Source organism: Cyrtonyx montezumae, unplaced genomic scaffold (genome assembly GCF_038088225.1).
Source record: "Cyrtonyx montezumae isolate F1298 unplaced genomic scaffold, pur_monq_1.0 scaffold_40, whole genome shotgun sequence".
NCBI lineage: Eukaryota > Metazoa > Chordata > Aves > Galliformes > Odontophoridae > Cyrtonyx > Cyrtonyx montezumae.
The window spans coordinates 231,115-248,341 of NW_027072046.1; the positions used below are offsets into that span (position 1 = coordinate 231,115).

General features: G+C 46.1%; 1 protein-coding gene across 1 annotated transcript; it reads right to left on the reverse strand.

Moving 5' to 3' along the window:
• Positions 1 to 1,728: 1,728 nt before the first annotated feature.
• LOC136055331 (E3 SUMO-protein ligase RanBP2-like) lies at positions 1,729 to 13,072 on the reverse strand. The gene is made up of 12 exons (XM_065747056.1): positions 13,040 to 13,072; positions 12,362 to 12,544; positions 12,195 to 12,278; positions 11,664 to 11,802; positions 10,888 to 10,985; positions 10,105 to 10,375; positions 9,265 to 9,807; positions 7,620 to 8,852; positions 5,052 to 5,910; positions 3,545 to 3,553; positions 2,989 to 3,009; positions 1,729 to 2,926 (listed from the first exon to the last, which is right to left on the reverse strand). The coding sequence occupies exons 1-12, from the start codon at positions 13,070 to 13,072 to the stop codon at positions 1,729 to 1,731; spliced, it is 4,671 nt and encodes a 1,556-aa protein (XP_065603128.1).
• Between the last annotated feature and the right edge of the window lie 4,155 nt (positions 13,073 to 17,227).

A 17,227-nucleotide genomic window follows, 5' to 3' on the forward strand; every position in this document is an offset into this window, starting at 1 on the left:
CCTTCTCAGATCGTGCCGTTGTTTTCTTGTAGACCCATCTCTTCCCGCCGTTTCCCCTTCCCCCTCCCGGAGCGCGGCTCTGCACGGGCGGCCGCGCGGCCACTGACGCAGTTTCTTTTTTTTCTCTCCCCTCTCCCTTCTCGGTTTCCTTTGGGTCACTGTCACGGACAACACCGTGACACTTATTTACGTACAGGTGCTTTATTACACTACTGACACTTGCTCTGCCTACATTCATGGCACGGCTTTCACCATTTCAGAAAACAAGCACCTTGCCCTTTTTAGTTAAGAGTCTCACAGAGCAGACTTGGAAAGGGAGATGGAAGGTCGTTGGCCAAAAGGAAGATGACCGTTTTACCACTCTCAGTAATATCAGTGTCTGTTGGTTCTAGTCATACTAGCAACACCAGCTCCCCATTGCCCACGTCACAAAGCTGAATTATTACTGTGGTCGCTGGAAACACATTTGAAGCCTATGTATTTTCGAGCCATCCACCGGAAAAACAGTCACAGTTACAGAATGCTAGAACAGACAGAGTTACCAACCATGCTAAGAAGGAACAAGTTCTAACCTGCATACCCAACTACATCCTACCCTACCGCCCTTGAAATTCACATCTCAGGCCAGGATCAGGTCAGTGTTTCTATAGTGGTACGAGGATTACTCATGTCCTTACACCAAACAAAACACTGATAGAGACAAGAGCCATAGAGGTATCACCCGCGGATGAAAAGTACAATCCAGGACTGAGAAAGGGAGTCACAGAATTAAAGCTGCCTGCAGCAGTGTGTGCTATTGAAGAGCTTTGAGCGTTTCACATTCCAGAAGGTATCAAACAGCAACTGAACAGAACTTATTTCAAGTTACTCCTGGGAAGCTTACGCTTTTTACTGACTAATCTCAACTTTTCGACATAACAGCAGTTACTGACATTCATTCTAGAAGAAATCTTTTAGTTCCATACTACCAAAGCAACAAAAATACCGCTCTCAGCTTTCTGAAATGTAACTAGCTTTCCCAGCAAGGAGAAATACCACTACTGATGTTATGACACAGCTTTTTCTCCTCCCTTCTTTAACACAAAGTCGCTAATTTGACACAAGCAGAATACGCACCTTTCACCTGGTGATACAGTCCTGTAATGGGAGGAAGCAGCGCATGAAGTCCTCTATCAGTAAAAGCCAGCCAACTAAGTCACTGCTTGTGCATCTGAAATTGCACAGACCACCCACCCTTCAAGACTTCAAGTAAATGTACCGAGCGTAGTTTCAGAATACCCATCCACCCTGTCCCAGGGATAATTCAAGCCTTAGCTTCAGAACGAGTGCCGTTTTCATCATTCACCAGTCAGAGTGAAGGCCCTGCATGTATGATACCAGTTCAAGCTAAAAAACGTGCTTCAAGCACTCAACCCTGACATTTTAACCATCCCTTCTGTAAAGATCCCCAAGTCCTGCCTGCGATTCTCCATCTCACTCGAGAGTAACACTAGATCCTGCATCACGCAGGCTTGTATTTTTACGTGTAAGTAACTACCACTTAATATTCACTCAGGTTGGAACTCTGGAATTTGAATAACCACCTACACGCATTAGAACTGAAAGAAAATACACGATAAGGCAAAAAAAAAAAAAAAAAAAAAACCAAAACAAGAAAAAAACCCTGCAGCTAGCTATTAGTAAGTGACAGACTAGTAAGGCGCACACTTGAATACGTTACGAGTTCAATTAACACTCACCTTTTTCCAGAATTTTGAATGAGAAGTTGGAGGGCCCATCCTGTGCTGAAGGGGCAGAGTTGGATGCCATGCTGCCTGAAGGTTTCCGAGGTGAGACAGAGCTTTTTGGGAGCTCAGCCACCCCCATTTCTTTCTGCTCTGCTTTCTGAAATGTCACGATACTGTCTCCGCTTTTTCCTGGAGGTTTAAAGCTGAATCCAAAGAGGGAACCGGTGCCTGAACTATTTCCAAACGTGAACGTCTCTGACTTTCCAGTATTGAAAATTCTCCTGACAGATTCAGATCTGAATACAAACTTTGGAGGAGAATCCACTGTCTTTGTTGGCCTGTCAGAGGTGCTCGATACACAAATTGGTCCTAAAGCTTTAAGAGACGCTCCACTCTGGTTCTGCTTGGCAGGAGAGCTGGATGGACTCGAGGCAGATTGTAAGCTGTCAGCTGCAGACTCTCCAATTGGAGACAGACTTATCCTCACGGGGCTACTTGCAAGAGGTAACGCGTATACACAGCTACTTGAACTTGCTTCTCCGCGCAACCCACACTTACTCCGTTCCAGAGCAGGGGCAGTACCTTCAGCATGCGGTTTTATCACCGAATCAGAAGGACCACTGGCACAAACAGAGTTTGTAGTTTCTTCTTTTGCTAGTTTGGTCCTGGCATCTGTCACAGACGTTCTGAGGTCTCTTAAGCCACGCTTTGTTTCTTCTGCTTTCTCTGTAAGCTGAGCTGTCCTGCCTGTATCAACAAGTTTAGGGGGTGTCCTCACTGGTACATCTAGCAGTAGCTGCTGACACTCTTCAAACTTCTGCTTGAACTCCTCAGCCTGCTCTGCTGTTCTGAACTTTGCTGCCAGCTGCCCCAGCTTTGCATTGCCATCAGAGAACTCACAGGCCATCCACATCCATGCTTTGCCTGAGCCCGACAGCACTTTCAAGTTCACTGTTGTTGTTCTCCAGTGATTTGCACAGACCTTTAGTACCTGCTCACGTTGCATCACTACTACTTTGACATTAACTCCATTTTCAAGGATCTTCAGGCTGCCCGCACCACGTTGTTTCCACTGGCTTCTGTCTGGATCAAACCTAAATAACTTTACTCTTTGGGAGTACGGCACTTTCTCAGCTTCCTCAGCATTTTGTCCCACGCTTTCTGAAAAAGAGATTCCTGAAGTATGTCTGTCACTGAAACTGAAGGTATTTCTAAGTTTCTGAGCTGTTGGTTCACAGACTTCATCTGAAATACAGGAAACAAGCGGGAGTTCTCATCAGTTCTCCACACGCAGACACAAGTCCAAGTTTGTTAAGCCCTTCAGACTCACAAGCCTGGCCACGCACGCAAGACTTCCACATATGTTTGAAGAACTTTACACATCAGCAAGTAATTTCCCAATTCTTATTTACGTACAGGTGCTTTATTACACTACTGACACTTGCTCTGCCTACATTTATGGCACGGCTTTCACCTTTTCAGAAAACAAGCACCTTGCCCTTTTTAGTTAAGAGTCTCACAGAGCAGACTTGGAAAGGGAGATGGAAGGTCGTTGGCCAAAAGGAAGATGACCGTTTTACCACTCTCAGTAATATCAGTGTCTGTTGGTTCTAGTCATACTAGCAACACCAGCTCCCCATTGCCCACGTCACAAAGCTGAATTATTACTGTGGTCGCTGGAAACACATTTGAAGCCTATGTATTTTCGAGCCATCCACCGGAAAAACAGTCACAGTTACAGAATGCTAGAACAGACAGAGTTACCAACCGTGCTAAGAAGGAACAAGTTCTAACCTGCATACCCAACTACATCCTACCCTACCGCCCTTGAAATTCACATCTCAGGCCAGGATCAGGTCAGTGTTTCTATAGTGGTACGAGGATTACTCATGTCCTTACACCAAACAAAACACTGATAGAGACAAGAGCCATAGAGGTATCACCCACGGTGGAAAAGTACAATCCAGGACTGAGAAAGGGAGTCACAGAATTAAAGCTGCCTGCAGCAGTGTGTGCTATTGAAGAGCTTTGAGCGTTTCACATTCCAGAAGGTATCAAACAGCAACTGAACAGAACTTATTTCAAGTTACTCCTGGGAAGCTTACGCTTTTTACTGACTAATCTCAACTTTTCGACATAACAGCAGTTACTGACATTCATTCTAGAAGAAATCTTTTAGTTCCATACTACCAAAGCAACAAAAATACCGCTCTCAGCTTTCTGAAATGTAACTAGCTTTCCCAGCAAGGAGAAATACCACTACTGATGTTATGACACAGCTTTTTCTCCTCCCTTCTTTAACACAAAGTCGCTAATTTGACACAAGCAGAATACGCACCTTTCACCTGGTGATACAGTCCTGTAATGGGAGGAAGCAGCGCATGAAGTCCTCTATCAGTAAAAGCCAGCCAACTAAGTCACTGCTTGTGCATCTGAAATTGCACAGACCACCCACCCTTCAAGACTTCAAGTAAATGTACCGAGCGTAGTTTCAGAATACCCATCCACCCTGTCCCAGGGATAATTCAAGCCTTAGCTTCAGCACGAATGCCGTTTTCATCATTCACCAGTCAGAGTGAAGGCCCTGCATGTATGATACCAGTTCAAGCTAAAAAACGTGCTTCAAGCACTCAACCCTGACATTTTAACCATCCCTTCTGTAAAGATCCCCAAGTCCTGCCTGCGATTCTCCATCTCACTCGAGAGTAACACTAGATCCTGCATCACTCAGGCTTGTATTTTTACGTGTAAGTAACTACCACTTAATATTCACTCAGGTTGGAACTCTGGAATTTGAATAACCACCTACACGCATTAGAACTGAAAGAAAATACACGATAAGGCAAAAAAAAAAAAAAAAACAAGAAAAAAACCCTGCAGCTAGCTATTAGTAAGTGACAGACTAGTAAGGCGCACACTTGAATACGTTACGAGTTCAATTAACACTCACCTTTTTCCAGAATTTTGAATGAGAAGTTGGAGGGCCCATCCTGTGCTGAAGGGGCAGAGTTGGATGCCATGCTGCCTGAAGGTTTCCGAGGTGAGACAGAGCTTTTTGGGAGCTCAGCCACCCCCATTTCTTTCTGCTCTGCTTTCTGAAATGTCACGATACTGTCTCCGCTTTTTCCTGGAGGTTTAAAGCTGAATCCAAAGAGGGAACCGGTGCCTGAACTATTTCCAAACGTGAACGTCTCTGACTTTCCAGTATTGAAAATTCTCCTGACAGATTCAGATCTGAATACAAACTTTGGAGGAGAATCCACTGTCTTTGTTGGCCTGTCAGAGGTGCTCGATACACAAATTGGCCCTAAAGTTTTAAGAGACGCTCCACTCTGGTTCTGCTTGGCAGGAGAGCTGGATGGACTCGAGGCAGATTGTAAGCTGTCAGCTGCAGACTCTCCAATTGGAGACAGACTTATCCTCACGGGGCTACTTGCAAGAGGTAACGCGTATACACAGCTACTTGAACTTGCTTCTCCGCGCAACCCACACTTACTCCGTTCCAGAGCAGGGGCAGTACCTTCAGCATGCGGTTTTATCACCGAATCAGAAGGACCACTGGCACAAACAGAGTTTGTAGTTTCTTCTTTTGCTAGTCTGGTCCTGGCATCTGTCACAGATGTTCTGAGGTCTCTTAAACCACGCTTTGTTTCTTCTGCTTTCTCTGAAAGCTGAGCTGTCCTGCCTGTATCAACAAGTTTAGGGGGTGTCCTCACTGGTACATCTAGCAGTAGCTGCTGACACTCTTCAAACTTCTGCTTGAACTCCTCAGCCTGCTCTGCTGTTCTGAACTTTGCTGCCAGCTGCCCCAGCTTTGCATTGCCATCAGAGAACTCACAGGCCATCCACATCCATGCTTTGCCTGAGCCCGACAGCACTTTCAAGTTCACTGTTGTTGTTCTCCAGTGATTTGCACAGACCTTTAGTACCTGCTCACGTTGCATCACTACTACTTTGACATTAACTCCATTTTCAAGGATCTTCAGGCTGCCCGCACCACGTTGTTTCCACTGGCTTCTGTCTGGATCAAACCTAAATAACTTTACTCTTTGGGAGTACGGCACTTTCTCAGCTTCCTCAGCATTTTGTCCCACGCTTTCTGAAAAAGAGATTCCTGAAGTATGTCTGTCACTGAAACTGAAGGTATTTCTAAGTTTCTGAGCTGTTGGTTCACAGACTTCATCTGAAATACAGGAAACAAGCGGGAGTTCTCATCAGTTCTCCACACGCAGACACAAGTCCAAGTTTGTTAAGCCCTTCAGACTCACAAGCCTGGCCACGCACGCAAGACTTCCACATATGTTTGAAGAACTTTACACATCAGCAAGTAAGTTCCCAATTCTTATTTACGTACAGGTGCTTTATTACACTACTGACACTTGCTCTGCCTACATTCATGGCACGGCTTTCACCTTTTCAGAAAACAAGCACCTTGCCCTTTTTAGTTAAGAGTCTCACAGAGCAGACTTGGAAAGGGAGATGGAAGGTCGTTGGCCAAAAGGAAGATGACCGTTTTACCACTCTCAGTAATATCAGTGTCTGTTGGTTCTAGTCATACTAGCAACACCAGCTCCCCATTGCCCACGTCACAAAGCTGAATTATTACTGTGGTCGCTGGAAACACATTTGAAGCCTATGTATTTTCGAGCCATCCACCGGAAAAACAGTCACAGTTACAGAATGCTAGAACAGACAGAGTTACCAACCATGCTAAGAAGGAACAAGTTCTAACCTGCATACCCAACTACATCCTACCCTACCGCCCTTGAAATTCACATCTCAGGCCAGGATCAGGTCAGTGTTTCTATAGTGGTACGAGGATTACTCATGTCCTTACACCAAACAAAACACTGATAGAGACAAGAGCCATAGAGGTATCACCCACGGTGGAAAAGTACAATCCAGGACTGAGAAAGGGAGTCACAGAATTAAAGCTGCCTGCAGCAGTGTGTGCTATTGAAGAGCTTTGAGCGTTTCACATTCCAGAAGGTATCAAACAGCAACTGAACAGAACTTATTTCAAGTTACTCCTGGGAAGCTTACGCTTTTTACTGACTAATCTCAACTTTTCGACATAACAGCAGTTACTGACATTCATTCTAGAAGAAATCTTTTAGTTCCATACTACCAAAGCAACAAAAATACCGCTCTCAGCTTTCTGAAATGTAACTAGCTTTCCCAGCAAGGAGAAATACCACTACTGATGTTATGACACAGCTTTTTCTCCTCCCTTCTTTAACACAAAGTCGCTAATTTGACACAAGCAGAATACGCACCTTTCACCTGGTGATACAGTCCTGTAATGGGAGGAAGCAGCGCATGAAGTCCTCTATCAGTAAAAGCCAGCCAACTAAGTCACTGCTTGTGCATCTGAAATTGCACAGACCACCCACCCTTCAAGACTTCAAGTAAATGTACCGAGCGTAGTTTCAGAATACCCATCCACCCTGTCCCAGGGATAATTCAAGCCTTAGCTTCAGCACGAATGCCGTTTTCATCATTCACCAGTCAGAGTGAAGGCCCTGCATGTATGATACCAGTTCAAGCTAAAAAACGTGCTTCAAGCACTCAACCCTGACATTTTAACCATCCCTTCTGTAAAGATCCCCAAGTCCTGCCTGCGATTCTCCATCTCACTCGAGAGTAACACTAGATCCTGCATCACGCAGGCTTGTATTTTTACGTGTAAGTAACTACCACTTAATATTCACTCAGGTTGGAACTCTGGAATTTGAATAACCACCTACACGCATTAGAACTGAAAGAAAATACACGATAAGGCAAAAAAAAAAAAAAAAAACCCAAGAAGAAAAACCCTGCAGCTAGCTATTAGTAAGTGACAGACTAGTAAGGCGCACACTTGAATACGTTACGAGTTCAATTAACACTCACCTTTTTCCAGAATTTTGAATGAGAAGTTGGAGGGCCCATCCTGTGCTGAAGGGGCAGAGTTGGATGCCATGCTGCCTGAAGGTTTCCGAGGTGAGACAGAGCTTTTTGGGAGCTCAGCCACCCCCATTTCTTTCTGCTCTGCTTTCTGAAATGTCACGATACTGTCTCTGCTTTTTCCTGGAGGTTTAAAGCTGAATCCAAAGAGGGAACCGGTGCCTGAACTATTTCCAAATGTGAACGTCTCTGACTTTCCAGTATTGAAAATTCTCCTGACAGATTCAGATCTGAATACAAACTTTGGAGGAGAATCCACTGTCTTTGTTGGCCCGTCAGAGGTGCTCGATACACAAATTTGTCCTAAAGTTTTAAGAGACGCTCCACTCTGGTTCTGCTTGGCAGGAGAGCTGGATGGACTCGAGGCAGATTGTAAGCTGTCAGCTGCAGACTCTCCAATTGGAGACAGACTTATCCTCACGGGGCTACTTGCAAGAGCTACCGTGAATACACAGCTACTTGAACTTGCTTCTCCGCGCAACCCACACTTACTCCGTTCCAGAGCAGGGGCAGTACCTTCAGCATGCGGCTTTATCACCGAATCAGAAGGACCACTGGCACAAACAGAGTTTGTAGTTTCTTCTTTTGCTAGTTTGGTCCTGGCATCTGTCACAGACGTTCTGAGGTCTCTTAAGCCATGCTTTGTTTCTTCTGCTTTCTCTGTAAGCTGAGCTGTCCTGCCTGTATCAACAAGTTTAGGGGGTGTCCTCACTGGTACATCTAGCAGTAGCTGCTGACACTCTTCAAACTTCTGCTTGAACTCCTCAGCCTGCTCTGCTGTTCTGAACTTTGCTGCCAGCTGCCCCAGCTTTGCATTGCCATCAGAGAACTCACAGGACATCCACATCCATGCTTTGCCTGAGCCCGACAGCACTTTCAAGTTCACTGTTGTTGTTCTCCAGTGATTTGCACAGACCTTTAGTACCTGCTCACGTTGCATCACTACTACTTTGACATTAACTCCATTTTCAAGGATCTTCAGGCTGCCCGCACCACGTTGTTTCCACTGGCTTCTGTCTGGATCAAACCTAAATAACTTTACTCTTTGGGAGTACGGCACTTTCTCAGCTTCCTCAGCATTTTGTCCCACGCTTTCTGAAAAAGAGATTCCTGAAGTATGTCTGTCACTGAAACTGAAGGTATTTCTAAGTTTCTGAGCTGTTGGTTCACAGACTTCATCTGAAATACAGGAAACAAGCGGGAGTTCTCATCAGTTCTCCACACGCAGACACAAGTCCAAGTTTGTTAAGCCCTTCAGACTCACAAGCCTGGCCACGCACGCAAGACTTCCACATATGTTTGAAGAACTTTACACATCAGCAAGTAAGTTCCCAATTCTTATTTACGTACAGGTGCTTTATTACACTACTGACACTTGCTCTGCCTACATTCATGGCACGGCTTTCACCTTTTCAGAAAACAAGCACCTTGCCCTTTTTAGTTAAGAGTCCCACAGAGCAGATTTGGAATAGGAGATGGAAGGTCGTTGGCCAAGTTTCGCTACTTGCAAGAGCTACCGTGAATACACAGCTACTTGAACTTGCTTCTCCGCGCAACCCACACTTACTCCGTTCCAGAGCAGGGGCAGTACCTTCAGCATGCGGCTTTATCACCGAATCAGAAGGACCACTGGCACGAACAGAGTTTGTAGTTTCTTCTTTTGCTAGTTTGGTCCTGGCATCTGTCACAGATGTTCTGAGGTCTCTTAAACCACGCTTTGTTTCTTCTGCTTTCTCTGTAAGCTGAGCTGTCCTGCCTGTATCAACAAGTTTAGGGGGTGTCCTCACTGGTACATCTAGCAGTAGCTGCTGACACTCTTCAAACTTCTGCTTGAACTCCTCAGCCTGCTCTGCTGTTCTGAACTTTGCTGCCAGCTGCCCCAGCTTTGCATTGCCATCAGAGAACTCACAGGACATCCACATCCATGCTTTGCCTGAGCCCGACAGCACTTTCAAGTTCACTGTTGTTGTTCTCCAGTGATTTGCACAGACCTTTAGTACCTGCTCACGTTGCATCACTACTACTTTGACATTAACTCCATTTTCAAGGATCTTCAGGCTGCCCGCACCACGTTGTTTCCACTGGCTTCTGTCTGGATCAAACCTAAATAACTTTACTCTTTGGGAGTACGGCACTTTCTCAGCTTCCTCTCCCGTAAATGGTTCTGCTTTCTCAGGCACCAGAACTATCCGTTCCAAATGGATATCATTACTGTCCTCAGCCTCAGATGCATCATCATCCTTCTTACCAAGATCAGCAGAGGTCCTTGCTTTGCCATCAGCTTTAGAAACTTTCCAGGAAAACCGCTGTTCACCTGCGCCTGAGAAGCCTTCAGAGTTAGGGTCTTTTTTGCCAATCCAAAAGCCTTTTGCAGGAGTACTTTTGGCAAGGTCCGCAAAAGTAAAAGTACTGGCACTATTTTGGCCAAAACTAAACTCAGCCTTGTCTTCCTCTGCTGTTTCTTGAGATTCTTCAACCTTGTCAGGGAGCGGCACCACAAGATCAAAATGAGGTCCATCATCATCCTCACTTTTACCATGGGTGCTTCCTGCCTCTGTTTCATGACTTCTATAGGCCAAATCAGAATTGGAAGTCAAAAAGAACGGTGGCTTGCTTGGTTCTTGGAAGTTAAACGGATTGATCTTTTCAAAAGCGTTTATATGTTGCTGAAGTGCAAGTCCATTCTTACCACAGAGAGATGCCTAAAGACAAAACACAATGACATTGTTGTGGAAAAGGAGAAAAAGGTCTTTAGGGTGCTAAAGCTCATATAACGTTTTTTCTTAATAACAGGGTGTACATCAACATTAGATTTCAACTCCAATCAGTTTAAACTAAAATCATACGTTCAAATCGTAAACGGTATCTGAAAACAGAGACTGATGTTGAAGATGAATGGACTCGTTTTCATTTCCTTACCAAAATAAATAATTAAATCAAAGTTTCCTATACTACTTTGGAGAAAAGAACATCACACACACAGAGCAGAGAATGCACATTAGCACCTTAAGAAGATGCTGGGCTGGCTGTTTCTCCCAAACCCCACATCCCAAAGATGAGCTTGTAACTGATCCTCCTGCCTATCTCCAGCAGACCTCAAGTTTAATAAATGCTATCTTGGGAACTGCAGTTATATCCAACTTCACACAGAATCAAAACCAGTAGTTCTCAATCAATCAGAAGAAGCGTCCCAAGAGGATACGTTTGTCCTCACCTTTGCTGGTGTTATGTCGGTTGCAGGTGTTCTTCGAAGACACTGCACGTTACAAGCAGGTGACTGGCTACGGTCAGCAGATGGGGCAGTGGTAGCAACTGAAAAGGAACACCAGTGTGAGAAGTAGATTGCGTTTTTGCAGTGGATATTTCCGGTATTTCTATACGTTGCATGGGTAAGTTGCCAAACAGAGTAAAGTTGAGACTGGGGCATTCCGACCTAGGTAAAATTGGCATGGGCACAAGGGAAAGGTAACTAGATAGGGTAGGGGAAAGCCTGGCACAGGACGGGACTGGTGAATGATTACGGAAGGTACCGTCCTCCTACTGTTGTAAAAAGTACAGGACATACCTGAATATGGGGGCGATTGGTAATAGACATTGCATGGAAATATCACGTAGCAATCGCGTCGGAAGATTGAGAGCCTGAGATACTCAGCCAATGAATGCCAGGACAGGTTTACCCGCGTCGGACCCAGGGTATATAACGGAATGGATTTCACTGTCGAGTTGCACAATTTCTCCCTTGTCAGTGGGGGGCATGCACCCACTATTGCAATAATGAACAAAATTGCTGCTATCACTGAGATCTTTGCCTAACCCAAAATTCTTGACTTACAGCAAGAAAAGAGTTTACACTTAATTTCTGTTACTGATTTTAATGAACTTCCCCCAGGGATCAGTTTCACTCCTCCATCTCAGAACACCACAGAAAGCTTTTAAGAACTCTTATTCAGTTTAGCTGAGTGTTTCATGAAAAATTCAGCATTAACTTACCTGCTAAAGGAGCTGCAGGAAGATGTTGCGCTCTCCGATAACCATTGGACACGGTATCTGTTCGACAGCTTTCAGCAGGCCACCAACGAGATGACACACTTCCATTGCAACTCTTCAGTTTCATTTCTTGCATTTCATTCTATTAAAGACAGCATTGCAATTCAGAGAAAGTCAACGGATTAACTTACAATCAGTAAGTTAACTGATGGAATAATCCAGGATCTGCCCGTGCTGTACAAAACTGAGACTGTTCCCTGAAGCTAGGCATAAAAAACCCAGAAGCTGATGAAAGCACAACTTTCTGAACACACAACCCTTAGAAGCTCCAAGATCTGAGTACCAAAGCAGAGCTTTTAGGCAACAAAGCTTCACTCTTGCACTCCATTTAAGCAGATCTTTGTAGCCATTATCTCCTCTGAGTTAAGTGAGAGTCTTAAGAAGTGAACTAGTTCAGCACCAGGATCACATAGCACTTACCCTAACAGGAAGATCAACTGTTCAGCACTGAATATAGTGACAAAAGTTGTTTACCTTTAAAGCTTCCACATGCTGACACCGCATTTGAACTAAGGACTTGCATTCTTCTGCCCGCTCATGGAGAGTTTGAGGACAAAACTGGAAAAAAAGAGCTTATTGACCTCTGAGTTCCTATTCAAACACCACACTTCCCTAAATCGAGTACGACCTGGCTAACATACCTCGACGCCAGCAGAGAAAGGTGAGAAAGATAACTTTTCAGATAACGGAACTGGATGTCCCACTTGCAGATCTGCAGCTTGTGAGAGATTTCTGGAGGCAAGACCTTCCTCTTCATCATTTTTTCCCACTTCCGGGATCACCTTATTCAGCATTTCCTTCACAGTTTCGACGGGTACCAGCGGCTAGAAATTTATTCAAAATGCAAGTCATGACTGCAATTCTTCCTCAGAGCAAGAGGCTATATGTTCTAACCTATGGTTGAACAGTTCGCATGTCCACTACACAGTCAGAGCCTGCAAACATCTAGTGAGGAACCAGGTAGCAGGAGGTTAATAATATTACTAGTTCTCCTGCAATACAAGGAAAATGATTTTTTCAAGAAAGTTGGTATTACGGAAGTTCACAATCTTCCAATCAGATAGTTTTAAAACTAAGAAAAGTTCAAAAGAAAGATTTGTTCTTCCTCCCTCATCAGACACATTCGGATGCTGCCAAATCTCATCATTAGCAGCCTAACAGTAAGAACACCACGGAGTTGTACAGTGCCAAAAACAACACAAAACAACCCGTCAACATAAAAAACCAAATGAACAAAACAACCAAAATTGCAATTTAATCTAAGCTTGTGACATAGAACCCCCCTTCTGGAATGCAGTATATAGTATTTCATTTCCCACATCAGCCTTCTCACTAACTACATTACCTGACATCTTTCTCACGTCCACTACACAGACTACGTGACTGAAACTACTCTGAAAAGCTGTTGGGTGTTGCACCGAGTTTGACAAGTATTGCAGAAATGAGAAAAAAAAAAAAAACAGCACTTCAGAGTTTGCATCTTGGAGATGCTAAGACTGCTAAACCATCTGGTTCAAAGACACTACGCCTTGATACAGAACAGCTTGTCTAAAAGAAGAAAAAAATAACCAACCAACCCAGAAAATGCCAAACACCATGCACAAAAACCCAAAACACAAGCCTCTTGTGTTAATGTTATTTAATATTAATGTTATTTAATATTATTATTAACATGCGTTTCCCATCGCTCCAAGTAACGTTTCTTTTAGGCACAGAACAGAGATTACAAGTTGGAATTTACCTTCAACCTGAAAGCAGCAGGATTCCCAGGGAAGAGCCTGGCAGCCTTCTCAACCCAGAACTTTGCTCTTCCATCAGTGATGTCCTTACGGCACAGTAACTCTGCAATCTTCAGTACAAGATCCTTCTGCATTGGATTCAGCTCCATGGAACGCTAGTTTTCCCCATGCACACACAGGAGGAAAAAAAGGTTACTAGTAACTTGATCTTGCAACCCATACACAACAGGAAAGAAAACGTGCCCCCCATTAAACAGACCCAGCAATATCAAATTAGAACTATCAGTGCATACTTCCTGACTACTTTAAGAAAAGCCTCCCTTCTGAAAGGCTGCTGTTACTTCATAGCACCCAGACAACTGCTGGAATTCCACAGGGGTAAGGGGACCCATGGGCAAAGGGGGAAGGGGAAAAGGGAGATGGGCCTAAAAATAAAACAGCGGCAATGACCTGAGGAGGAAAGCTAATTTGCTAAATAAGATATGGGAATGCAAGTTAACACAATACAATACAATCAGAACTGAGGCTAATCAATCAAATAAAAGGAGAGAGAGAGAGAGGGTCCAGAAAAGGCCTTACACTGACACCGAAGGCAAGATGGTGAGGGTGCACCCGCTGCTGGGATGAGCCGAAAGGGAAAAGAGAGCGACCTCGTGACTTGCCAACAGTTTTATCATTCCCTCGGAACAGAAATTGGAAAAACGCAAAGTAACGCAAAGTCCTCCACGGTGCGTAGTTCTGCTCTTCGGATACCCGCAACTATCGGCCATCCTTGGACTGCAGCATCAACTCTTTAATTCCCAATGCACCCAAAGCACCACATGACGTTACGATGTGCAACACCGATAACAAAAATCATAAAACCATGACACAGGGTAAGAGAAATAACACCAAAACCAGCTCCTCTGCCCCTACCACTGCCCACAGCTCTGCTCAGCAGCTGCACTACCAGCATCTCCACTTTAACTTCACACGGAGACTTGTGAAAAATAGAATTAAGTCACAGAGAATGACAGAACTCAACTGTGCTGGCAACAAGACTTTCATGCACATCCTCTCCCTCCCCGAGGCCTGAATAACAAAACACTGACTGTGAACTTCACATTTCTAGGCTTGCCTAATCAGAACTGTGTTTGCCTGGTTCCCCCTACCTCTGAGGAAACAAACAAACAAACGAGCCCACCACCAACACAGAACAATGCAACTGAAAAACACCCCTCTCAGTCTGAGCTTCCAGCAGCAGCTACATTACTGCTGACATCATCATGCCTGCTGCAGGATTCTACAGCGCTCACAGATCCTCAGTCCAAAGGGCAGCAGGAAGAAGAAGAGAAGAGCAGGTAGCACAAAGCTCAAGTCAATTTACAAAGCAAGAAAGCGGGACGTCAGGGAGATGAGTGAAGCACTTACCTTGTAACACCCAACAGCTTTTTCTATGTTATCCTGAGCCTCATAGATCTGTCCCAGAAACCTGTGCGCTCTCGGATCTCTCTCACAGACACTGAGGTAAGTCAATAGATAGCTACACATACACACACAAAAGAGATAAAAAGACAGAAGGATCAATATCCTCAATAATACAAATCCCCCCACACTGCAGATCTAATGTGGGAATTTAATCTGTCACACAGGATGTACAGTTTAGTTCTAGGTACTCCATCCAGACCGTCAAGTAAGCAACAATATCATTTTTACACCTACAGATATTTGCCTGCGAGTACTGGCGCTCGTTCAAAAGAGCAGTAGTTCACAGAAACTCTTAAGTAGGATGTAACACAGTGGAACAGCAGGCGCATCAGGAAACACTGCATAAGAAATTGGGAACAGAAATGAAGTAACACGACCACCTTCTGTGAGTATTCTCACCATGCAACTAAATAGTGGGGGATGTGAAAGTTGAAGAACCGTACTGTTTGAGTCGTGAGTTTTGAAAGGAGTGGGACAAACTGTTCTGATGGTGTATGGAAGTATAAATGAGGGTATGAACTGTGGGAAAAAGCTGCAAAAGGGTTAAGGAAAACAGTGAGTTTGAGATCTCAGAACTTGTGATCTGCACCGGCACTGGAGCAGAGCCCATACCGCCTCTCCCCACCCCGAGGCAGAGCCGGGGTCGGACAGCAGCACATTGCTGCGAGTGGGGACGAGGCATTAGAAGTGCGAATAGCCATCATCTGCAGAGATCTGGGAAACCCGACATCCCACAGATAGCACTGGAGGACCCGGGGGTAGGGATGGGATGAGGGGAGGAGGTGAAACTGAAAAATAACGTTAATGGCTTCTGTAATGATGAAAGTTTGGAAAGCGATAACAATTTGGGAGAGACACAGGACGAGGAAAGCAAAGATGAGAGAGATGTAAGAGGTATGCCCTGACCCAGAAGAGACCTGAGGGATCTGGAAAGTCGATGGAGGAAGAAACACAGCAAGGGAATCGGGAAGCACAACAGCAGTTGCTACACGATAGCAGTGCCTGAGGACCCAGACATCTCCTCAGGTAGAGGAAGAGGGGGCCTGGAAGGGTTCCACCCCCACTGCTTCTCGGCTTCAGTGTCACGGCGTGCACTTGCGCTCTACAACGCGCTGCTGCTCAATATCCTGCCTCTGCAACAGAACCGATTCCAAGCAGCACAGTGGGACCTTTCAGCATTACACCGCCGCTCCGAACCGCATCCGTCCACTTGCCGTGACTCGCGCACCGCTCTTCAGGTATCAGGCAATCATGCAGCTGCCCAGTTCCCAACGCATGGCAGCAAATCTGTTTCCCCCCTCTTTCGGTCCCAGTCTCAAGAACCACGTTTCCAAGAAGGCGACAAGATGCCCTGCCCCACCGCAGCCTCCCTTGGCTTCCGCTCCCTGCCCACCCAGCTCCATCACTCCCCCCCAACCCAGGACCCTTTCCCTCAAAGGCGGCAGGCCCGTCGGCCCCCTTGAGCCACCTCGGGCACCAGCAAAGGCTGCGGGCGGCCGCCCCTCAGGATGGGCACCTGCAGGAGGAGCAAAGGGATGGGGTGGGGAGTGGACCCCAGCGCAACCGCAGGAGCTCCATGGTGGTGCCGGCCAGGCCTGCGGCACTCACCTCTCAATGAGAAGAGGTGGCAGCCCGCACAGAGGAGGTGTCTCCCTCCGCCCCGGGCTTCGCGCACCGGATCATGGCGCTGAGCCCAGCACTCGTCGGCAGCAACGACAAAATTGAAGCAGCGGAAGGCCGGCACTCGCGCGTTACGCGAGCTCCCGCTCCCCGCGTGGCCGAACGTCCTGCTCTGCCCACTGCAGCACAGCAACTGAGCCGGGAGCGGCTGCGCACTGTGTGCTCATAGCGGCGGGGGTGTGGCCTCACGGGCCCTTTGTTGCGTGGTTCCACGGGGCTGGGCGGGGCTGCGCGTGCGCTCACACTGCTGGGAAGGCGGCTCAGCAGGCGTGACTGCTCCCCTTGCTAGTAGAGCGCTACCCTTGCGACCCGACTTGGGCTCCCTGTATTAGTAACGTTTTAAAGAAGGAAAAAAACAAACAATGAAAACTTCCGATTTGAAGTGCGGGTGACTCAAGGGGCAAAGCGCCGTCAGGGCAACCCATTGGCGCTACGCAGTAAAAGCGCCATCAGGTCAACCCGTAGGGCGCTATAGGGGCAGTGTGCCGTCAGGTCAGCCCGTTAAGCCATGCGAGGGCAGCGCGCCACCACGTCAACCCGTTGGGCACTACGGGGGCAACACACCATCAGGATAACACTTATGGTTGCAACCTGACTAGGGCTCACTGCCTGTTGCCATCC